The sequence below is a fragment of the Muscardinus avellanarius genome, assembly GCF_963383645.1.
Source record: "Muscardinus avellanarius genome assembly, chromosome: 5".
NCBI classification, from domain to species: Eukaryota; Metazoa; Chordata; class Mammalia; order Rodentia; family Gliridae; genus Muscardinus; species Muscardinus avellanarius.
In genome coordinates, this window is record NC_137790.1 from 4,416,273 (window position 1) to 4,440,383 (window position 24,111).

General features: G+C 50.3%; 1 protein-coding gene across 2 annotated transcripts in view; it reads right to left on the reverse strand.

The window, feature by feature from the left end:
- BACE2 (beta-secretase 2) overlaps positions 1 to 24,111 on the reverse strand; it is a gene marked incomplete at both ends in the record, with an annotated part of 93,054 nt that overhangs the window by 41,481 nt on the left and 27,462 nt on the right. For both annotated transcript variants that reach the window (XM_080696197.1, XM_080696196.1), the window contains one exon: positions 7,098 to 7,186. In XM_080696197.1, the coding sequence (XP_080552323.1) occupies positions 7,098 to 7,186 (89 nt within the window). The remainder of the gene's footprint in view (positions 1 to 7,097; positions 7,187 to 24,111) is intronic.

Consider the following 24,111-nt stretch of genomic DNA (forward strand, 5'->3'; position numbering starts at 1 on the left):
GAGAGAGAGAGAGAGAGAGAGAGAGAGAGAGAGAGATTAATTTATACAGAATTTTTGGTAGAATCTCCTTTAAAACTCTTTATCACAGTCAAATACCTCTGGGTGATGAGGTCTGGTAGAGAGACGCCATTCCTGTGGTTAATTCTTCCATGTGTTTTGCATATGTAACTTTTATAAGCAGGAACAAATGTTTTTTTTTTAAAAATGTCTGGCACAAAAATCTCGGACAAATTTATTTTTCACTTTGTAAAGGGGTGTTGACTATGAAGAATGCTGACTTTAATATTTGCTTGCCATTTTAATGGATATATATACACATACACACACACACACACACACACAGAGAGAGAGAGAGAGAGAGAGAGAGAGAGAGAGAGAGAGAGAGAGAGAGAGAGAGAGATCGGTCCTAAGAATTGAACCCAGGGACATTCCACCTCCCAGCTACACCCCTAGCCTGATTTTTTAATTTTGAAACAGGGTCTCAGTAAGTTGTAGAAGGCCTTACTACGTAGCTGAGGCTGTGAGGCTGACTGGCAGCCTGCAATCCTCCTGTCTCAGCTTCCTAAGTCCTGGGATTATAAGAGTGCGCCACCACGGCCAGCTTCCCACTATGGTCTTAAAGTAACAGCAGGTGAACATTGTGTGTCTTCACACCTCCTGAGGATGAGCAGGCACAGACAGAGGAGCAAGCGCAGACCTAGCCCAACACACGGAGCCCTGACTGACCGGCTGGGAAGCGCAGACCTAGCCCAACACACGGAGCCCTGACTGACCCGCTGGGAAGCGCCCTGGTAAAGACCACGGTCATGGGTACTGGAGGATGTCCCCTGGCTCCCTGGAAGGAGAGCATGCACATTGTTATGCCGAAGGCCAAGAAAAAGACTGAATTATTTATTCCCTCTTGACACTTTGGGGTCATTCCTCAAGTTCATAAATAACACTACTGCCAAAATCTTGAAATGCTTGGACAGCAAGTTTAGGGACAGGAACTGACACACTTTTTCTATGAATAGCTAAAAAATAAATATTCTAGGTTTTGAGTACAGTCTTATCTCTCTTACAACTGCTGGGTTCTTCAATTTTAGCTTAGAAGCAGCCTTATACTACATAGAAGTAAATGAATGGCTGTTTCAATAAAACTTTATTTGCAAAGACAGACATCGGGACAGATAGAAGCCCACTGGCTAGTTTGCCAACTTCTGGTGGAGTGCATTGTTACGGTGGACAGCCTCTGGCTTCTTTGACATGTGTTGTATTTTTAGTCCCTCCAGGCTCCTGAAGGATCCTTAGTAGAAGCGTCTGGACTGGCCTGAGGATCCGTCCAGCGTGCCTTCTCTAGCTTCTTGCCAGGTTGCTGGCCCTTACAGAGAGAATGTCCAGTGTCATTTGCAGAGAAAGGAGAGGAGGTTAGTGTTGTGTTGTTTGGGTTCAGGAGTAAGTTCAACCACTTTGTAGCTGTATGTCATGGGATCAGCTTACTTAACCTGTGATTCAGTTCCCTGAACTAAAACATGTGGATAAAGGAACACCGTAAGCCCTAAACTTGACTGCATTAAGAGTTAATACTGTAAAATATTTAGAGCACAGCTCTGGATACTTCAGGTAGGTAACAAAAATAACTGCTATTATTATAATGATCTAATCACCTTGCTACCTTCTCTAATCTAGGAGCTACTATTGGAAAACTCAAGGATTTTTTTTCTAGATGTTCTTAGAGTCACTCTTAACGAGCACCCCAAGCTGACTCACTCTAAGTCCAGCTGTCCTCATGACAAGGGACAACCCCTCGCCCACAGCTTGGCTTTGCTAAGGGAGTCAGGGAAAAGTGGTGGGTCTCTCATGTCCCTGGGCACAGGCTTCTAGAAGACGAGGTTCTCCTGTGCTCCAGGCCAGTGCTGTCCGGCAGAACCCACTGTGATGAGTGACCCTCTAGGCCAACGCGATCCAAGATGGTAGCAGCACATGGCTACTGGACCCTTGAAATATGACAGGACCAAGGAGCTGGACTTCTATCCACACTAATGAACTTCAACTTAATCAGTCCATACGGCCGGTGGCCACCCTTGTGGAAAACACAGCCTGACATAACACAAGGAAAAAGGAATTCCAAGCTCATCTTTTCTGGGTTCCCTTTAACTAAGCCTCATAGCGGAGCCCCGAGGAATCAGCCACAGCACTATGGGTTATTAGCATACAGTCTCCAGTACTTTAAATTAAACAAGAGTTCTTCATCTTTATTTTCTAACATTCTTCCTCTTGACAGTCGAATGCTCTGGCCCTCAACTTCCTTGGATGTTAAATAGAGGGAGGGAGGGAGAGAGAGAGAAAAGAAGAAGAGAAGAAGAAGAGGAGGAGGAGGAGGAGGAGGATCAGATCACTGCGGGTGGGCTTCTCATACATAAAGACCAGTCCTGGTGCTCAGACACAGTGCTCTATTAGGACTGTGGGCAGCAGGACAAATTCCACTAGCAGCAATAAAAACACTTGGAACCACAGGAAGAGGATGTCCTCCTTTGATAAGAGAGTTCAGGAATGAAGGGGCAGCGGCAGCATTGCAAGACATGCTGTTATTTTAAAAGTAACACACCACTGCCTTCAGCAAACATAAAAGGAGAAGGTGGAAGAACAGGCCCATGGGTCAACTCTGGTCCTCCAGAGCCAGCCCGCCCAGGGGATGCTGGGACTCCTGAAGAACTCTGTCCAGCCCTCCCCAGCATGCTGTGGGGTCTGGGATCTGCCTGTGAGCTTGGTGGCCTGGCCCAGTTGACCAGACATCCCTCTGACTCTTCCACAACTCCAGATGCCACCAGAACCCAACTCAGGAAGCCTGTCCAGCCTGGTGGGCCAGTGACATCCTCAACAAGGGCGAATATGTATGGGCTTCAAAAAAGCCAGCCCTCTCCTGGACAGGACAATCGCAGGCCAGCTTGAAAAATTCACTCCATCATCAGGCTACGGCTCTGTCGTCATCGTACACAAAGGTCTTTGACCTGCATCCATCTTGACCGCCCTAAAGAAGTAACCAGGCGGCTCTCTAATTCCCAAATTCCAGGTAGAGGAGACAGCGGCAGAAAATTCATTTGCTCCTGGCTATAACTTCTCTGTGAGCTTTACTCCAGGTGGAAAACAGGGGAGAGAAAATTTTAAGGGAGATATATGCTTAATTTCCTGAATAGATACTGGTAGAGGGTCAAGGGATATGTATACTGCCCTCTCCTCAAGCCCATTGGCTGGAGGCTATTTTCTTGGCTAAAAGGGAAGTGCACTTAAAAATACACGGTCCCTTTTCCCCCGTTATACTGAAATTCACGGGAGCATTCCTGACCATGAAAAGAGAGCTTCCAACGGAGGCGAGCTAGGCAAATGACTCACGGCAGCCGGACACCTCATTCCATAAATCAAAGAGATCTTGCCAAAGAGCCCCAAGCCAAGCTGCCAATTACTGTACAGTGCTTCGGGAAACATTAGGCCTGAAAATATCCAAAGACTGGGGACTTGAATCAGAGGCTGACAAACCAACCAGAAACCTTATTATAACTAAGATCAGAGGCCCAGGCAAATACCGAAACATCACAGGACAGGGAGCCACATCTCTTTTGTCCAAAATCCAGACGGAAAGAGAATGTTCTCTTAGCCCCCACCAAATACAATGGTTGAAAGTAAATGTTGGGCCAATGCAAAAGTGAGCCGAAAGCAGGAGCCCGGCTGATATTACATAATGTCCACTGAGAGGAATTACTTTATCTTCATAATCATAAACCTGCGTTGACTCTAAGCCCAGGAGAGGCACGAAAGAAGCAGAGGGGAAAAAGAGAAAAGAAGGTTGACATGAATCCCAGGAAGGGTTGTGTCTGCAGAGCACTGGCTCACTTGCCGTCTCTGCGGCTTCCACAAGCGAGCCAGGGGTTCAAAGACACGCACAACCCAGGCCACACCCGCTGGGGCCCGCCCTCCAGCCTCACCCCACCGGCCATGATGAAGGACTTAGCTACTGATGAGTTCACAACCCTCAGAAGCATATCAACCCTGGTTGATGTAACTGGCCAAACATTATCCATACATGCGCTTTTCAGGACACACATCACATCTGGTCATGACACACCCCTCACCTGAAAATCCAAAGTGCTCCCAAATCTAAAATGTTTGGAACAGTAATGTGATGTATGTAGGAAATCCCACTCCTGACCGCGCGTGTCAGGCCACGTCAGAACACCAGCTCACTGAATGTTGTAGGACATGACCTTCAGGCTCCCCGTATAAAGTGTATGGGAAACAGAAATGAAAGTCGTGTCCGGACTTGAGTCCCATCCCTGAGATATCTCATTATGTACACGCAAATAGTTCAGAATTTGAGAAAACCTGAAATCTCCCCACTTCCTGCAACCATGCTCTGAACTTCAGAGCGAGGCCTTGTGTGGACTGAGCCCCAAATCTCCAAAGTCAGCGAGGATGTGGACCAAGCCAGGTTGCACATCAGGGCACCCAGACTATGTATGCCACTTAAGGTAAAGTTACATTTGATGTTTGATTTTGTTTTACTCTTAGGGAGCACTTGTTAGGAAGAGGGGGTGTGGGCTGGGGTCAGGAACTGCTGGCCTAGGAGCCAGAAGCGGCAGGCCCGTGCTCCCTGACCGTCTGGCAGCATGAGCGATGCCCTGTTCCATGAAGAGGCAGTCCAGAGTGGACAACGGGAGCTTTGGAGCTGCCTGGGGCAGGGGACTTGGACAGAGCCCGGGTCTGAATGACAAAGAGCAGCATGGACCACGACAGGTCAACTCCTGTGCACAGAGAAACAGCACCTACTTTTTTTTTTTTTTTTGTGGTACTGGGGATGGAACCCTGGGACATCCTACCTCCAAGCTATACCTCTAGCCCTATTTTTTATTCTTTATTTTGAAACAGTCTCATTGAATTGCAAAGGGCCTCACTAAGTAGCTAAGGCTGTCTGTGAACCACGATCCTCCTGTCTCAGCCTCCCGAATGCTAGGATTACAAGCCTGCGCCACCACGCCCAGCAATACCTTCTGCACATGGGCCTTTGGTCAAAACACTGCCTTTAGGTGCATGTGAACCTTCCTGGTTCCAGAGGGAGCACTGGCCAGGCGTTCTGTCCTAGAATAACGATGCTGAAGTCTCTTCAACGCGTTAGTTAAACATAAAGTTCTCCGTCCCGGGCGGGAGGGGCAGCCACATGCTTCTGTAGCCCTAGGAGGCTCGTACAGCACGGGCTGCCACCTTCTCTCTGCGGCTAGCAGCTACAGCTCTACCCACAGGACACCATGTCCTCTGTGCTGTCAAAGTGGAGGCTGAGGCTCAGTGCGGGGAGGATAGAAATGGGTGGATTTCCTCTAGCTTCTTTCCCACGGCACACGGCATCTTGCTTTATGAAACTGCCTGGTGTCTTCAGAAACACCGTGACTTTTATTTCCCTCTTCCTTCCCCCCAGCTGAAGCTGGCACAAGACCGTGGGCAAGGAAAGAGAGCAGGAGACAGAAGGGTCGGCAGTGGGGAACTCTGGAGTGGTAGTTGTCGGTCTACAGACAGTTCATGACCCCAGAAAGCACACTGCCCTACACCAGGGGATTCGCTTTGCCTGTTGATTTTAAATTTCACTTTTATAAAAACAGATGTGAAGCTGGGGATGGTGGCTCAGGCTTGTAATCCCAGTACTTGGGAGGCTGAGACAGGAGGATCACAGGTTGGAGATCAGCCTCAGCAACTTAGCAAGACCCTGCTTCAAACCAAAAAATGAAAGCCGGGTGTGGTGGTGCACGCTTATAATTCCAGTACTTGGGAGGCTGAAATGGAAGGACCATATGTCTGTGGGCAGCCTCAGCAGCTTAATGGGGCCTTCCGCACCTTAGTGAGAATCTGTTTTAAAATAAAGAATAAAAAGACAGGACTATGGGTGTAGTTTGGGGTCAGAATGACCTGGGTTCAATCCCCAATACTTCAAACAAACAAACAAACAAACCCCTCACAAAACCCAGAATGATGTGAAGTCAAAATGTGTACACCAGGAGAACAGCTTCAAGGGCCTGGTAGGCGGTCACTCCAGATCCTGGGCTCCTCCAGCGGGTGGCAGCCCAAGGCCTCCCTGCACCTGACCCAGAGCCCCACTGAAGCCAGGAGTCCCAGGGCAGATCCTGCTCCATTCAGAGACCTGCATGGGCCCCACACCCATGTGTGCGTGTGTACGTGTGTGTGTATTATTAAGGATTGAATCTAGGGGCATTCTACCTCTGAGCTATATACCAAAGCCCTATTTTTTTGTAACTCTGAAACAGGGTCTCACTAAATTGGTGAGGACCTCACTAATTTGTTGAGGCAGGCTGCAAACCTGTGATTCTCCTGCCTCGGGCTCCCATGGACTGGGATTGCAGGTGTCTACGCCCGCCTCCACACTTTCTTCACAATCCCAGCCCATAACTCTGAGTGTGGAGCCCCATCTCAGGCCTGAGGACTGTGAGTTCACCACTGTTACTCTTTTCCAAATGAGCCTCAGATCTCTCCCAGAACACATCTGCACGGTGATGGTTCCCGTGACCTGCACCTTAATCCCTCCTGAACTACAGGGCTACGCAAAGGTGGTTTTCCACGCCTGCATTTCTTCAGCTTGGGCAGGCCCTACCCCCTGCCTACAGTGAACTCACATTCTGACAGGACGCCCCGCCCAAGCCTCTGCTTTGGGGCCACCATAAACAGCAAAGGATCAGAGGTCCCTGCAACTCCGGCGGCACTACCGAAAGTGAGCTTCGCTTGAAGTTTTATAGTGAATCCGTGTGAAGGCATCAAGGCTGCCTCAGGAGCAGCTTGCCATGGATGCCCCTGAAGGGAAATGTATGCATGCCTGTGCACCTACATATACACAATACATGTGTGCACACGTATGTACAGATCCAGAGGTGACTGTAATATGTATCTGTGCATATAAATGCATACATATATGCAGTGTGTATGTGCATACACACACACACACACACACACACACACACACACACACACACACACACACAGCCTGTGGCTGCTCTGGCCCACAGTTCTGAGGCATGCTGATTCCCGTGGGTCCCGGATCCAGCCGTGTTGCCATCACTCACCTCTCCGAGTCAAAGTAGGTGTCTATGTAGGGGTGTGGGGCGCCTGCCACAGCAAAGTTACTGCTTCCCGTGTCGACGAGAATCTGTAGCTTTTATTTTTTAAGAAAAAAAAAAAAGAAAAAAAGGCATCAGGTTATTTGCATAAGGGAATGTTCCTGAATAATTAAAAAAAAAAACTTAGCACCAAGAACAGTTTAGAGGTTGGCAAAAACTTGTACTGACTAGGAAGGGCAAAGCTGTTGTAAAAAACTGAAAACTGAACACGGTCCGTGTAGAAGCTGGCCTCCAGCAGGAGGGTGAGGTAGTTTAGTCTTGGGTATACTGAGCCTTAGGAACACCTCTGTCCAATCGCGGACCTCCTATCCAGGGCAGTGCTAAAAGGCAGAGTCTTGTGCCATCTGGGGGCTTTTGCTGGCTCATCTTCCCCAGATCTTTTTTGGGGAGCCGGATCCGAGGTGGCCTCCCCTCCCGAGCCTCCGCTCCTCCTCCTGGAAACTGGTGCTTCACCTCCCGCAGAGGGCCTGGAACAACTGCTTCAAGTATTACTGCAGAATCACTTTCTGTCCAATAAACTTGCAAGTTCTGAGACGTTGGGCTGCTGAGTCTTGCCGTGGTATTCACCCAACTCAAGATGCAGGACGTAGGAACTCCTGTTACCTCCCAAAGGCCCCCTTGGTGCCTCCTTCCCTTCTCCCTCTAGAAATGGCCAGGATTGGTTTCCCAGGTCCTAGAAAATTCTGTGAAGGGAGTCACAGGGGGGTTGTCGGCTCTTTTCATCTGAATACTTTGGCTCAGCTGTTTTTGACACCCGCACGAGCTGCTGCTTGTATCTGTCCTTTTCACTGCTGTGTAGTATTCCTTCACCTAGACACACTAGAGTTTGTCTCTGTTTCTCTCGGTGGGTGTCTGGGCTGCTTCCACTCTTAGGCTATTATAAATAAGGCTGCTCAGACCTTCGTGTGAGTCTTTTTTGTGAACACGTTTCTGTTTCTTTTGGGTAAGTACCTAGGATTGAAAACTACTGGGTCACAACCAAGGTGAAGTTTCACTTTTTTTGTGTGTGTGGTACTGGGGCTGGAACCCAGAGGCTTTCTACCTCCGGGCTACACTCCAAGACCTATTTTATATTTTATTTGGAAACAGGGAGCATCACTAAGTAGCTGAGGCTGGCTTTGAACCCGTGCGGTCCTCCTGTCTCAGCCTCCCAAGCGCGGGGATTACAAGCGTGCGCCACCACGCCCGGCTCACTCATTTTTTTTAAAAATTAAACTGCCCAGCAAATCTCTTACAAAAAATTGTTTGTTTTTGGTTTATTAAATCATTCAAGTTGATGTGGCACGGAATCTCCCTGTGGATTTAATTTGGTCTAGTAACCATTGACATCGAGCCACTGTCTTTTAACTCTTTTTCCTCTCTTCCCCAATAAACAGTGGTACCCAGTGGGTGGAGGTGTGTGGTCTTCCTCCTCCTCCTCCTCCTCCTCCTCCTCCTCCTCCTCCTCCTCCTCCTCCTCCTCTTCTTCTTCTTCTTCTTCTTCTTCTTCTTCTTCTTCTTCTTCTACTCCTTCTCCTCCTCCTCTTCCTCTTCCTCCTCCTCCTTCATCTTCTCCTTCTTCTTAGTCTTCTTCATCTTTTTTTCTTTTTTGGTTGTATTGGGGATGGAACCCTTCTCCGGGCTACACTCCCAGACCTATTTTATATTTTTTAAAATTTGGAAACAGGGTCTCTTAAGCCAGCGCGGCTGGCTTCGAACCTGCGTGGTCCTCCTGTCTCCGCCTCCCGAGCACAGGGATTACAAGCGTGCGCCACCACGCCCGGCTGTGGTATTCTTTTTATACCCAGCATCTATCCCAGTAGTCAACTCTATAGAGAACCAATACAGCCTTTGGAAATAAACACAGAATGGGCAGATAAAGCCCCAAATGTTAAAAAAAAAAAACAAATTTACAAAGCTCCAGACCAGGAGGTCAAGGTGGGCAGGCTTGTATTTAGTGTCCTCCCGTTGGTAGCCGTGTGTCTGCCTCGCCAGCGCCTTCAACTCGCTGAGTTCAGCGCTATCTGTCCTTGTCCCTGACCCGGCAGCAGATTCCGACTTAGGTCCTCTTCCCTCCTCCTGGAAAGGCGTCCCTCGCTGTGGATTCTGGGACACCATACTTGGCTAATGATCTTCCTACGTCATGGACCCCCCTGCTGGATCATCTCCCCCGCGGCTGGCGTAGCCTGGGGCTCAGCTTGGAGCCACCGCTGCTCCCCACACTCACGCCCTCAAGTCTTTCCCTTGATACTGGGGATTGAACCCAGGGGTGCTCTGCCCCTAAACTACACCCCAGCTGTGTTTATTTTTTATTTTGAAATAAAACAGTTGCTGAGGGTCTCACTAAATAACTGAGGCTGGCCTCAAACCTGCGATCGTCTCAGCCTCCCAAGTAGTGGGTCTGCAGGGGTGTACCACTCTTCCCAGCCTTGCTAAGGCCCCAAGACACATCCAGCGCAGGCTGTACCTGCCCTGCAGCTCTACCTGGATATCTCAGAGCCATCTTGTACTGAAATCCTAAGCCCTGTTCCATGAATGGGACATTACTTGGAAACAGGGTCTTTACAGAGGTGATTGAGTTAAGATGAGGTTCACAGGGTGGATCCTAATCCAGTATGCCTGGTTTCCTTACAGAGAGAGGAAAGCCATGTCCAAATAGAAGCTCACAGGAGATGTGACAGAGAGCGGGGGCAGAGCTACACAGTCCCACAGCACTGAGGACTGGAGGAGCGAACAGGTGCACCCAGGCCTCAGAGAGGGTGTGGTCCTATGGGCGCCTTGGTCTCAGACCTCCACCTGTAGACCTGGGAGAGGATAAACTTCCGTTGTGATAATTCACCCAGTTCATGGCACTTTATTACAGCATTCCAGGAAACAAACACACCGTCTCAATCTGCCAGAGACAGCTGCTCCCAGCTGCCCGATGTCTGCCCTGCCCGAGGACTTTGCCATCTCACTAGACCTCGCTCTTCACGTCCACTCAGACCTGATGGTCAGACCTCGCTCTTCACGTCCACTCAGACCTGATGGCCAGGGGCCACCTTCAGTGCCTCCTTCTGTCCTGCCTACATCCCGCCTGTCAGGAAGCCGGGGCAGTGCTGCTTCCGGTTCTACCCAGCACCTGCCCACTTCTCACCACCTCTGTGGGGACCGTGGTGGTCAGCGCCACTGCCCTTCCCATCTTCTCTAACTGGGCTTCTGCCTCAGTCAGCTCCCTACCAGCAGTGTCTATCCTTTGGCTTCTCATAATCTCATCTCTCTGAGCACCAAAGTCCTTGCAGTGGCCACCATGCCGGTCACCTGTACCCCTAATCTCACACTGTCCCAGACATGTTGAGTGTCAGGCGGTTCCTGAACATCTCTCGACACTCCCTGACCACCTTCTGAGCTGCCACTCCCAGCCCCTGCTGGCTCCATCCTCCCCTCGCTCCTGTAACGCTCACCTGCAGCTCACAGCAGCGCAGATGCCTCACAGTGCTGACACTGGGCCAGGCACATTGTATGAATTCCTCTAAACCCCACAGAGGTTCTCAAGGAAAATGTTATCACTCCCATTTCACAGATGGGGAGACGGAGCTGCAGAGAGGCTCACCTGCACAGTTTTATGAGCATAAATGGCAGAGCTGAGGTGGGAACCCAGCCAGGCAGACACCAAATGCACACTCTTAACCGACTCAGCCACGTTCTACCACCCCAAGCTTCTCTCCACAGCAGGAACTTTGGTCAGTTTGTCCTATTCTGTTCTCAGGTCACAGAAGAGAGTCTGGAACTTAGTAGGCTCTCAAATATTCGCTAAGTAAACAACTAAATTATTGTCAAAGGCAAAGTTAGACTTACTAACTCTCTTGAGTGCAAAGGTGATAGGGACTTGGGGGGAAGAGAGAAAATGAGCAAGAGAAACAGTCTGTGGGCACCCAGTATGAATGGGACCTACAGAGACGGTGCTCAGCCTGTTGGCACATGCCCAGTTGGCTTCCTGCTGCCCTAGGCCACTGTATATAACAGCCCTGGCTTTCCCCAGGTGGCTGAGGACCCAGCAGAGAGCAAGGAGCACACTGCGGAATGTCTGCTGGGGCCGCAGTCCAACGCCTGCCTGTGTCAAACCAAGATCTACTTTGGGACTCTGGAGAATTTTATCCCCACCAAATTTCCACTGCCAAAGAGCAGGTTCATCAAAACGGTGTAGGAATGGCAGAGACAGATTCGGGGACTGAGACTCGCGGCAAATCGTAAGCAATAGCGACAGCATGTGTTCTGGTTAGTTGTAGAAGGTCCCCTGAAGAGCTCATGGGTTAACGTTCAGAGCTGATGCAATCAAGTCATGAGGACTGGAATCTCATGACAAATTCACTGTAATTGATGCACTGGGTGGGAACCTAGGCTGTGGGGTTGACTGGAGAAGTTGGGTCCCTGGGGTGTGGCCTTGGGGAAATGTGCGACTGTCTTTGATCCCCTTGCTTGCTGGCTCTATTGTTCAAGTCCTCTGTGATGTGAGAGCAGAGCCCTTGTTCTCTACCCCTCTCTCTGCTTCCTGCCATTATTCCCCGAGCTCTGCAGACCCAGACTCAAAGAACTGAACCTCAAAATCTCCAAAAAACTGAGAGCAAATACATCTTCCTTTTTCTAAGCTGTGTGGTCAGTTGTTTTGGATTACTAGCAGTGAGAATGTTGACTGAGACAGCATGGTAAAGCTCATGCAACTTAGAGCTTTAGTAAATAAATTCTCCACCCTTAAATTCCATTTACCAACACACAGCCTCTGGAAATCTCCTATGACTTTGTTCTCTTATGGAGATGTTTGGACTGACTTCAGATAGAAATTTAAAATCTAGTTCTCCATCCAAAAAATTGATGTTCAATAGTCCCAAATTCCCAAAATACACTTGGAATGGATTGGATCTGAATTTCTCATAAATGTGCAAAGAAGCACCAAATAAACCTGCATTGGTAGTTATCCCTTGGTATCTCGAGGGTTGGGTCCCCATGCACATACCGAATCCAAGGATACTCAAGCACGATATATAAAGTGGCAGAGTGTTGGCATATAACATCCACGTACCTCCCTCCAGATCTTCAGGGATCTGTACTTACAATACCTAATACAATGTAAATATTATACAAATAGTTGTCATACCACATTGTTTAGAGAATGAGGACAAGAAAAAGTAGGTACATGTTCAAACAAATGCCATTTTTAACATTTCCAACACACAGTTGTTTGGTCCTTGGATGCAAAACCCATAGCTGAGGGCTGACTCCTTAGATTTCATGGGAGAGAAACTGGTTGATGCTGAGAGACGGTCATAAGTATTAAGTAGTTGATAAGAGGTCAACATAGGTGAGGGATACTGGTCTGTACATCAGTGTGGCTCAAGAAGATCTTCCTGCAGCCTGGGTTCCCTTTTCTTGCTTAACAATATTAAACATTAGATTTCCAGAGGTTCACCTCTAGGCCTGTCAGGATCTCTGTGACGGCTTTTTTTTTTTTTTAATCACCTTAACTTTAATTTTTTTACAAGGTGATTTTAGCCCATTCATAGCCAACCACATACATTCCTTCTAACCCTGTCATCTCTTAAGTTTCATTTTCGGTTTTAACATTTCTTCCTTTATTTTTTGACCTCTACTATGGGATTTCCTAGTTGTAAGAATTCTCCTGGTTGCCTGCGAGCTTTATATCCATTAAAAAAAATACTTCTGTTGTCTTTGTTATAACTTTACATGACACCCTTTAACCTCCTCTCTTGATTTGGCAACTTCCAACATATTTGTGGGCTCCCTGTTCTGAAAAGTGACAAAATTAGCACACTTCTAAAAACTCATGGTGTTGGGGAGGAGAGGGGGTGTTCTAAGGCAGGGAGAGATGGGAAGAAAGGCTAGCTTATAACATGATTTTTATTTGTAGGCAACATCTTTTTACAATTTGCATAATGCCTTTCAACATTTCAGTTTTTACCCCCCTGCCTGTATCATTACTGTCTTCTTGTATCAGAGCCTTGTCTATCATTACTGTCTTCTCCCAAGAAGAAGGGGGTAAATACCTACATCACCATAAATCTCTGCTCCGCCAACCACTTAACAACAATGCTGTTGTTTATATATTCTCAAGGTTTACTTTTTTTTGGTGCCAGGGATGGAATCCTGGGGCACTGTAACTCCAAGCTACACTCCCAGCTCTATTTTATTTATTTTGAAACAGGGTCTCACTAAGCTGCTGAGGCTGGCCATGAACCTTTGATCCTCTGGTCTCAGCCTCCCAAGTACTGGGATAACAGGTGTATGCCACCACACCCAGCCCAAGGTTTACTTATGATAATCTTATTTCCCATAGTTGTGCAGTCATCCTCTAAGGAAACAGGTTCACCACCTCCTGCACCTCCTACCAGTCCCAGCCCACGGCTTCTTCCTGTCTCTTTAACATGCGCTTCAGCTGGGTGTCTAGTGTCCCCACCTCAACCAAAGTGGGCGCCATCTTCTCTGAGTCCCTATTCTTTGAGATGCCTCGCTAAGGCTTCCCACTTGAAGAACGATTTGCTTGGGTTTCTTACATTTGAGTAAAACTCCCCTGCCCCCAGCACTTTACAGCTATTTCTGCAGTTTTCCAACTCCAAGTACTCAGGGAAGAAATCTGAGGCCCATCTGATTTTTTCTCATTAAAAATGACTTTCTTCTTCTTGGATACGGAAGAATTCTCTCCTTGGCCACCAAGTTCCACAGCTTTGTCAACCCACAGACAGTGGGGCTCATGTTTTCATTGGTCTCTTTGGGCTGCTATAATCTGTTAATCTGAATGGGAAGGGTTGGGTGCATAAAACGGTACACATTTATTCTTTCCTGGTTTTGGAATCAAGATGTGGGTGGGGCTGAGCTGGGGGCTAGGCTTTAGGGGCGGGACCTTCTTGGTCTCAGTCTCCCGGCTCTGTCAGGGGCCGGATATGGAAATATTCTTCTAGATTTCCCGCTCTCTTCTGGTGACAGATGCCATGACGCGCTGTGGACACCTGTCGGCTCATCAGTGTGTCTCCCATCCAGGTGGGCCATTGCTGAGCCTCCTCACTGCCTGCAGACCCGGCTTTCAAGATGCCTCTTAGCAGCCAGCTTAGGGGGAATGTCCACATAAAGACACAGATGGCCACTGTGTTGTGGAAGTGGCGAAGCTGGGGCCCCACCCACTGTCCACCTGCCCAGCACTGGGGCCCCTGCCTGATCAGCAGACCCCGCCAATGTGGGCAGATATACATTGCTCACCTGGACCCACAATCTTACTGCCATGCTCAGGTCCTGGATATAAATGTTTCCTTGAGGCCAGATGACTGACTGATCGAGAGCTGAGGGATCCAGAGGTCAAAACAAACCCCCAAACCGTTCAGGATTCCTTCTGCCACTAATCAGCGAGTTCTAGACCTTTGAAAGAGGAGGACATCTCTGGGAGGCAGGAGACATCAACCGTGCTAACACATGAACTTGTTGCACAACCACGAGATATTTTTCTCTTGGCCATTAAAAGTCATGGATAATAAAAGCTCAGAGTCTTGAACGGGAGCAGCTGTCCTCCCCACGCCCAGTGTCGGCCTCGGAAGCATGCCATTTTGCAAGCGTCTCCTGGGTCTCCCTGGCAACCACGCACCCAACAGCTGGCAGGATGCGTGTGCAGTGCCAGTGTGGCCGGCTGCCCGACGCTCCCCCTGCACACTGGCTGCTCCTGCACAGGGCGGCCTGGTCAGAGCAGTAAGGGGACCATTGTCCTCCACACAATAGCCCCCGTGCCTGGAAGCCTGCTCTGCTGAGGCTGCACCCTTCTTTTCTGGGTCTGGAATTCCACCTGGCTTCCACCCCGTCCCCTGAGCCTGACTTTCCATCCTTCATTCTGCCCCTCTGCCCTGCTGCTCCTTTGAAGATTCAGGAAACAGGAGTGCAGAGGAAGCCAGACCAGAGTGAAGCTTGAGATATTTTACACCATCTCTCCTCATGGCCCCGGCATTCAGACATGTACATCTTCCAGAGATTTCAGAAGAAATCAGCTTTTGAGACAATTTGGTTCAGAGTCACAGCTCTGCAAGCTGGTCTCTTATGTCAGTTACTCCTAGAATATAGAATCTGTGAGTTTTCCTAAATCAACAAGGTAGCCTTGGAGCTAGGAAAGGTCTGGGTGTCCAGGGTGCGGGAAACCCTCAAGGTGTGCTCTGGCAGGGTGGCAGAAACACACCGCTCCCACTCTCTGCTAGAGGAGCTGGAAACAGACAGGTCACATGCTGGATTCTCCCTACGACCATTGCTCACCTTGTGCAAATAGTCTCTGCTGAGACAAAGGTTAACACTGCTTGCTCTGTAAGCAGCATGGAATGCACTCTGAAACTGCCGGAGGCTCAAACGCGCTCGGTGCGTGTGGGTTTCCACCAGACGCCTCCCTCCTCACAACCCAGCCACGGAATCTGCTGCCTCCCTGATCCAGGGATCCAGAATCATGCCCTGCCTCGTTGGGTTCAACGCCACACTCACACCGTTGTATGTGTACACACCCGGGCACACACACGCCAAGCTGTATGCCATGTTGTTTGGTCACCTAGAGACACAGAAAGCACATGCAGTCTCAAATTTAGAGAATGTTTTTGGACTTTCAAGCACAACCTAAAATGGGTCAGAAGTGCATTGGGAAGATACTATGGTATGCCTGCTCTATAAGCAAGAAGAACAGCAAGGCCATGGCCGGGTGGAAAGGCCCCAGGAGCACCTGAGTCTCTCCTGTTACTGCATCTGTCCCTCCACAGCCTGCAGAACTTCCATTCCATCCTGCCTCCTCCATTCCCGTTGGCTTTGACATACTCCAACCCCTCCCGGCCCCAGCGGGCTCAGAGGGCCCCTTCTGGCAGGTGTGGGTCCCGGCTGTGAGCTGGAGATGGCTCCCGGGCTGTGCAGAGTGGAGGATCCGGTCCAGAGGAAGAAATGATATGGCCCCCAGCACCTGCCTCTGGAAGCTTTGACCCAAATCCAGGGAGGATTCCCTGCTACAGGAATCCAGCAGGCTAAGTTTTGGTGACTTCGGTACTAGAGATGGAACCCAGGGGCATTCTACCTCTGAGCTACACCCCCTATTTTTTATTCTTTCTTTTGAAACAGAGTCTCACTGAGTTGCAAAGGGCCTCGCTAAGGAGCTGAGGCTGGCCGCAAACCTGCGATCCTCCTGTCTCAGCCTCCCGAAGGCTGGGATTACAAGTGTGCACCACTACGCCCAGCTTTAGTGACTTCTCAAAAGCAGCAAAACTCAAAACACAGTCCCTCCAGCTGTCTTTCCTTTCACAGCCTAGCAGGCACCATGCACACATTGTGTTTCAAGTCCCCCCTCCCTTCTTGGAGGCTACGACCTGCTGAGACAGGGCTTCTGCAACACTGTCTATGACCAGCCACAGGCACCAGTACCTTGATGCTCCAAACTCAGGGACCCCCCCCACACACACACACTTACTCACCTGGGCTGCCAACAGCACTGGGTCCCCATGATGTCGCCCTCCTGGTTTTCCATGGCCCTCCCTTCCCTGTGCCAGGAACCTCTTTCTCTAATCTGACACGGGAAGAATTCTGTACCCCAGGGCCTGGTACATCATTATCACACTGGCACTAATTTCTCCAGATGATGGCCCCAGCAGCGGGTACCCCACATGACGGCCGGGCCACGTGTGATCCGACTCTCTACCCTCAGAGCCTTGCGGAGGATGGATGCTCCATAAAGAGGTGTGGGATCAACGACTGTGAGCCAGGAACAGAGAGGTGTTCACGGAGTGCAGACCAAGCGGGAAGGAGGCCTCTTCCAGGTAAAGGAAAGGCGGCCATTCACTCGGACAAACCTGCGCTGCGCACCCGACCATTTGTGATGGTTTGGGTCTAGAATGTTCCTGGAAGAGCTCCTGTGTTGGCAATGCAAACATGTGAAGTGATGGGAACGTGAGGGCTGTAATCTCATTGGCGCATAAAGCCACCGATGGATCCATAATTTGATGGATTACTGGGTGGTAATAAGAAAGGCGGGACACGGCTTGTAGGGGCAGGACCCTGGGGTTGTGGCCTGAGGGTCTATTCACCTGTCTGTCTGTCTGTCTGTCTCTTTGTCTGTCTATCTATCTAGCTATTTACCTACTCATTCATCTCTCTCTGTGAGCCCCCTCCTCTCTTTTTCTCTTTTTGCTTTTGGCCACCATAATGTGAGCGTCTGATTCCTTCTCCAAGTACCCTGCAGCTGTGACCACCGCAGTTTCTGCCTCAGAGCTGGCCTCGTGGACTAAAACCGTGAGCCCCCATAAACCACACCCGCTTCTACATTGTTTTGGGGTATTTCTCGCCACAGTGGCGAGAAACTGACCCAAACATCAGTACACAAAATCTGAGAGCGCAACAGATTGTAGATGATTTGCTCTAGACGTGAGGATTCTATCGCCTTCACAGGGAGACCTTTCCTTGGAGCACGGACTTCTCTAGGGATAAGCTCTAGTCCAGCGGGATGAATCTCACCCTGTGCCCACAGGATAGACGGGAAATGAGCAGGAGACGGAGGCGACAGCACACACACAGGCAGGAGGGCGGCGCCGCACCGGACACATGGCCGGTGTGAACATGTTCCGTCCTGTGACATTCTGTCTCTGCAGGACAGGAATTCTGTCCACACTTCACGCGCAGAATGGCCAACCCAAGCATGGCCTGTGCCGGGCAGGGTCTCTCTGCAGCCCCTCTGGGAAGGGGCTGGACAGGAGCCTCTCTGGATCATCTCTAGGAAGCCGGTGACCATGGGTCTCTGAACCATTTCCAGGAAGGAATGAGCACGTGGACAGTATTAGCCATCCAGGTAGGAAAAGTAGGGCAACGTAATTCAGCCACTGGTGACCCCTGGCACAAACTCCCCGACATCCCCACAGAACATCAGCCTTTAGCCAAGGAAAATGGCCGGCCCCAGAGCAATCCGCACACACCCAGGAGATCCTTCAGGAAGATTCTTTAGGCATGTGTGTGAGGATCATCAGGATGTCCTCCCCATGCCCGGCCCTGCTAGACAGAGCTTACGCGATATTGAAACAGCTCATTTTGTAGGGGATTGTTTTTCTTATTGGGGAGGGTGCAATTATAGGCCATAGTCTGTTTCCAGATACTGTAACAATGCCACAGGCAGAGAAATGACACACGGACACACTGTAGGTCTGTTCGGGCGGCAGGGCTCTGGAGGCGTAAGGCTGCGTGGGTGAGAGGCCCCCGCCGCACAGGGACATGGTCAAGGCATCACGTGTATGAAGGGTGGGGACAGGGGCTGAACTCGCCCTTTCCACCAAAACCCACTCTCCCACTAACTCACCTAATCCATGGCCTAAGTCCATCTGCAAGGTAAAACTCTCAGGACGTAGTGACCTCTCAACCCCACCGCACACTGTCATGGCGGGGAGTGTATTTCTTTTTTTTCTTTCTTTTTTTTGGTACTGGGGATTGAACCCATGGACATTCTATCCCTGCACGTTACACCTCCCCTCCAGTTAGATTTTATTTTTTATTTGGAAATAGGGTCTAAGTTGCTGAGTGTCCCCCTAAGTTGCTAGAGTGACTGGCCTCGAACCTGCGTTTTTCCTGCCTCCGCCTCGGAGTACTAGGATTACAGGTGTGTGCCACCACGCCTGGCTTGAGCACTAAATTTCACCGAGAATTTCGGAGGGGATGCTCACGGCAGAGCTCTCAGCCTTTCTCCCAGGTTGAAGGCACATTGCGAGCCACATGCTGGCTGTTTCTGAGACCCAGGCTGAGTCCTCGACCTGCTGCCGGGCTTCCAGGAGCCACGATTCCCTTCCCTCTGCCTCAGCCTGCGCCCTGGTTTTCGGCCCCTGTGGATGTCTGTCCTCTAATTTCTTCACGTTGCCTATTTCTTTTCTCAATGAGCCTGCAAGCTACTTAAGAGGGCAAAGCCTTTTCCTTAGTCCAGTCTGTGCAATTTGCAAAGTGCCTACCACAAATAAGTATTCAAAAACCCATGTTCCTTCAGATGGGGGTTCCGTGTGGAAGCTGCAGGCGGGGGCAGAGGGGACATACACCAAGAAAGCCAGCTCGCCGACCTCCTGAGGCGTGTGTACAAGGAGTTGGTCTTGATCTTCTACAATTGGCTAACCTTGGCGAACGTCCCAGTTGCTGCATCATTAGCCACAAACACATTTCTTGTATGCTCAAGTATAATCAGAGTCAGAAGCAAGAAGCCAGCCCGGGCTATGGGGGGCAACATCTTCCCTGACACTCGCGTTTCTGGGTGTGCTTTGATCTTCCAGGGCAGGCCTGGGGTGGCAGGGGCTGAAGGCTCCTTGGAGCAGCTGCCAACCCCAATAAAGCACAGCTGGTGGATCAAGCCTTCCCTCCTGGGCAGACAGCTGTGAGTGCTGCTGCCGGGTTGCTGTGGTTGCTCACTCCGACGGCGGCCACCACCGTCCCCTGTGGTGGCCGCTCCTGCCTGCCTCACTTTCCTACCCCAAGCAGTGACTGAGGGTCGGGAGAAGTGAGCGCTTACTTACCCAAGTCCCACCTTATGACCTACCATGGCCTGATAGTTCATGCTCCTGATCCACAAATTCACAGAGAGAAACCTAGTCCTCGCTCTGCTAGAAGCAGGAGCGCGGCCTACGGGAGGCGACTGTTGGACTGGGGGCCAGACCCCACCAGTGGGTACCACAGACGGCTCTCCTGCGTCTGCTCCCTGGGTCAAAACGAGAAGGCACTGTTTCAACGAACCAGGAAGCAGCCCTTACCAGACACAAACCTGCCTGCCCTCAACTTTATCTTGGATTTCTGGCCTCCTGAGCTGAGGGAAAGAAATGCCACCCAGCTGGGTATTTTGTTATAGCGTCCCCGAATAAACTGAGACATTCTCTCCAAAGACCAAATATCCCTTAACCCAGAGAACAGGACAGAAACAGAACAGAACAAACCAGGAGCCTTGAACTATCTGATGAGCTGCTGTCCTGCCACCCACCAGAAACCTAAACATGGACCTTGTCCTTATCCCACATCCTGCTTCATCTTCAGCTGAGGTGTTGAGGCAATGATCCTGCAATGAGCCATGCGCTAGTTGGCACAATCAGGTAAAGTGTAGCGTTAATGGGAAGAACTGGTGGGTCATCTAGTTAGTGATCAGCCTGAGATGCAGTGGCTCTGTCTTTTCCAGCAGGTTAATTGATGGGGAAAGTAGCAGATGATTTAAATTAATGGCTCAGGGGACACAGAGGTTCTGAACTGCATTAGTGGCCCATCTGCTGGAGCCAGCCTGCAAGCCCAGCTCCCAGCAGTCATCAGGCCAGTCAGCACAGCCACAACCACAGCCATGGCACAGTCACAACCACAGCCACAGCCATAACCACAGCCACGGCACAGCCATGGCACAGCCACAACCACGGCCACAGCCACGGCACAGCCATGGTACGGCCACAACCACAGCCACAATCACGGCCATGGCACAGCCACAGCTACAGCCACAGCACAGCCACAGTATGGCCACAACCACAGCCACAACCATAGCCACAACCACAGCCACAATCACAGCCACAGCCACACGGGCTGCTCGCCGATTCCCTTAGGCAGGCTCCTTCAGCGCTCCGGTTCTAGCAACGAGGCTCAGTGACTTAAACACACCTTATTGAAGAAAGCAAAAATAATTGCCACACACCATTTCTCCACTACCTGAAATTAAGTTGTTGTTGTTTTAAGTCAAGGAGGGGGAGAAATGCCGATTCTCAAAGAGTACCACTTAATGCAAACAGATGTTATGGAACTTGGCTGAGGGGAGGCTGATGATACAGTTTATTCCAGCTGAGTGGGAACCATGTCAGTACTGCAGCCTGGGGCTCCTGATGGAAAAAACACGTGTTGCCAGACACGGGACCCCCAGCTGCTTCCAGGAAACCCACCATGGACAAGGACCAGGGGTGGCAGAGAGGGACCTAGTCGCTGGAACACGGGTACGATTTCCCACCCAATTCCCACTGCCGTGGGCAGGTTAAGACCGTCTGCAGAGCTGAGAGCTGAAAGCGGCGTCGGTCCGAAGGAGCATTTAGGCTTAGGAGGACTCCATTCTAAGAACCTAAGTGGTCACTCAACACCAAACTCCCCAAACAGAATCCTGGAGCTGCTGTTACCCCAGGAGCTGAGACCTCACCGTGGGGTGGGGGACCCAAGTGGGGTGAGAGGGCTGGCTGAGGTTTGAAACTTTCAAACAACTTGCCTGGTTATTCAGAGTGAAAGGGACCCATCTCTCAGGCTGAGGTAGATTCTACCGAAGCCTGGAGCCGATGTCCTTGAATATGTTGGCAACACGCCCACTCTGGGATTGAGAGGGTGACAGACTGGAGGTCACTTCCAGCGCTGGTCCCAGGATCCCCCCTGCAGATTTCTTCCTGAAAGAAAGCAGCCTTGGGTGAAAAGACACTGAACCCCAGTGAACCTCCTGTTGGCTGGGATCCTGGTGGTCTACACAGTCTGAGTCTCAGTGGCCTTCTTTTTCGGTAGAGATGAGAGCTGCTCTGAGCAACACAGCAGGCATATATGTGTCTTGCCCTTAGACGATGCCCAGCTCATGAGCATATTTTAACTTCTCAAAGAAAGAGCAGTGTAATAATTCTGCTTATGGGGCTGATCTCTCAGACACCTTGTTGCTGAACCTGACCTGTATCAGAATATCCGTCAAGCTTTACTCTCCCTCCCCTAGCTGCTATTCTGGACTCTGGTAGGACGGGACAGGCCTGCACAAGTTCAGGACTGGGTATAGTGTGTGCAGCCATCTTGGTGGCTGTGGGCTGGTCCCCAAGCGGGCGATGCTGGGATGGACCTGACCACGGGGTGGCACAGCTGGGAGGGGGCAGTGCCCACCCCTGGCTGGACCATGGCAGAGTTCTACTGGACCTTCAGCAACTTAGCAAGCCCCTGTTTCAAGAATTTTAAAAATAAAATAAAAATAGGGCTAGGGGGTATAATAACTTGGTGGTAGAATGCTTCTGGGTTCAATTCTAAGAAGAAAGAAAAAGAAGAAAGAGGAGGAGAAAAGAAAGGAAGAAAGGGAGGGAGGGAAGAAAAAAGGAAGGAAGAAAGGGGAGGGGAGGGGAGGGGAGGGGAGGAGAGGAGAGGGGAAGAAAGAAGGAAGGGAGGGAAGGAGGGCTGCCCCTGTGGGTTTTCCAGCCCTTGGTGGGCCCAGTTCTTCCTTGTAGGGCAGACTTAGTCTGCTTCACTGGGCGCCCAAAAGCCCTGTTCATCAAGGAGACGGCTGAGAACAGGAGCTGACAGTCACATGCAAGCCCCCTTGGCAACAGATAAGCTCCCCTCCCAGTTCCCGTGGGCTGTTATCTCTTTCAGGGCTTCCTGGCCAGTGATCAGCAGAGCCGGAGTCCAAATCAGGGGCCCTTTCGCTATAGGACCAGAGTCTGCAGAGCAGCCAGGCACCCGGGAGGCAGGTGTCCCACCTGGGGGAGCTGGCTGTGGGTGCTGCCCCGGGGCCAGGAGAGCCCAGGCCTGGTTCTGGGTCAGCCTCTTAGATGCAGGGACAAAGTGGACCCAACGGGGAGATGCCGGAATGTCTCCCAGCCACTGTGCTTCTGCAGGTGAGTTAAGGCGCAGAATCCTCGGCAACAGAGCTACTCAGAGACAGCTGGCTCGGGCCTCCCCTGCCCGACCACCATGTCCTCTCTTGTACCAGCTTCTCAGGGGGAGGCCAGGCTGGGCAGGGGCCGAGAGGAACGGGCAAGAGAAAAGGGCTTTCTCTCCAGGGAGGGCACCGGGCGCCCGCAGGGGCCCTGGCGTTGCGAGATTTGCTGAGCCTCGGAGGCGCCAGGGTCTGCTCCTGGCAGGACGTGATCCTACTGATTAAAGGAGGAGGACGGACATTTCAGCGGTCATGTGCTAGCGTCACAAGGCTGGGCTTCATTCACGAGGCCAGGACAAACAAGGATCCTTTTCCCATGGAAAAGAAAACCCACACCAAGCCACTTAAGAAAGTAAACCATGACAGAAGACAAAGGCGACTCTGTCTTCCTTGTCGGGTGGCAGAGAGGGAGAAGGGAGACGTTTCTACCAGGTAGGCTAGCTAGCTTTGTCCTTCCCTGACAGACAACTACAGCACCGAAAGGCTCCCCAAGAGCCCACGACGCATCTTCAGAGATTCTACGAGAGGTGGTTTGTACCTAAGAATGAGCTCTTTCTGCACAGTTCCAACCAAAGGTGTTTAAACGGGTTCTCCTCAAAGGGGAAGGTGTTTACGCTCCAAATATTTCTGGAGTTCCAATTAATATCCCCTTTTCATTAAAAGTTGATGACTGTGATTGAAAAGCCACTGTAGAAGCGATAAAAGGACTTGGTGAACTTCACCCTGCTTCACGATATTCAAATAGTGTCCTGGTTTATAGTGTTAAAAAGAGCAATAATGTTGCAAATTGTTTACTCCTTACCACTGTTCTGAGTATTTAAATTCATTTTTGTTTTTTAAAAAATGCAGTAAAATATACATCAAATTTACCCTCTTTTTTTTTTTTTTTTTTTGGTAAAGGGAATGGAACCCAAGGGCATTCTACCTCTAAGCTACACCTGCAGCCCTATTTTTATTTTGAACCAGGGTCTCATTAAGTTGCGGGAAGCCTCACTAAGTAGCTAAGGCTGGCTGTGAACCTGCAATCGTCCTGTCTCAGCCTCCCAAGTACTGGATTACAGCTGTGTGCCACCGTGTCTGGCTGTAATTTTTATTCTTTATTTTGAACGGGGTCTCGCTAAATTGCCGATGAACTCATTAAGTAGCTGAGGCCGGCTGCTAGTCCTTCTGTCTGCGCCTCCCAAGTACCGGGATTACAAGTGTGCGACACCACACTCAGCTACCAGCTTCATAGTTTTTAAAAGTGCAGTTCAGTGTCATTGCGAACCTTTTTGCTGTTGTATAACCACCACCCTGTTTATCTCTAGAATTCTTTCCATCTTGCAACACTGAAGCTAGCTC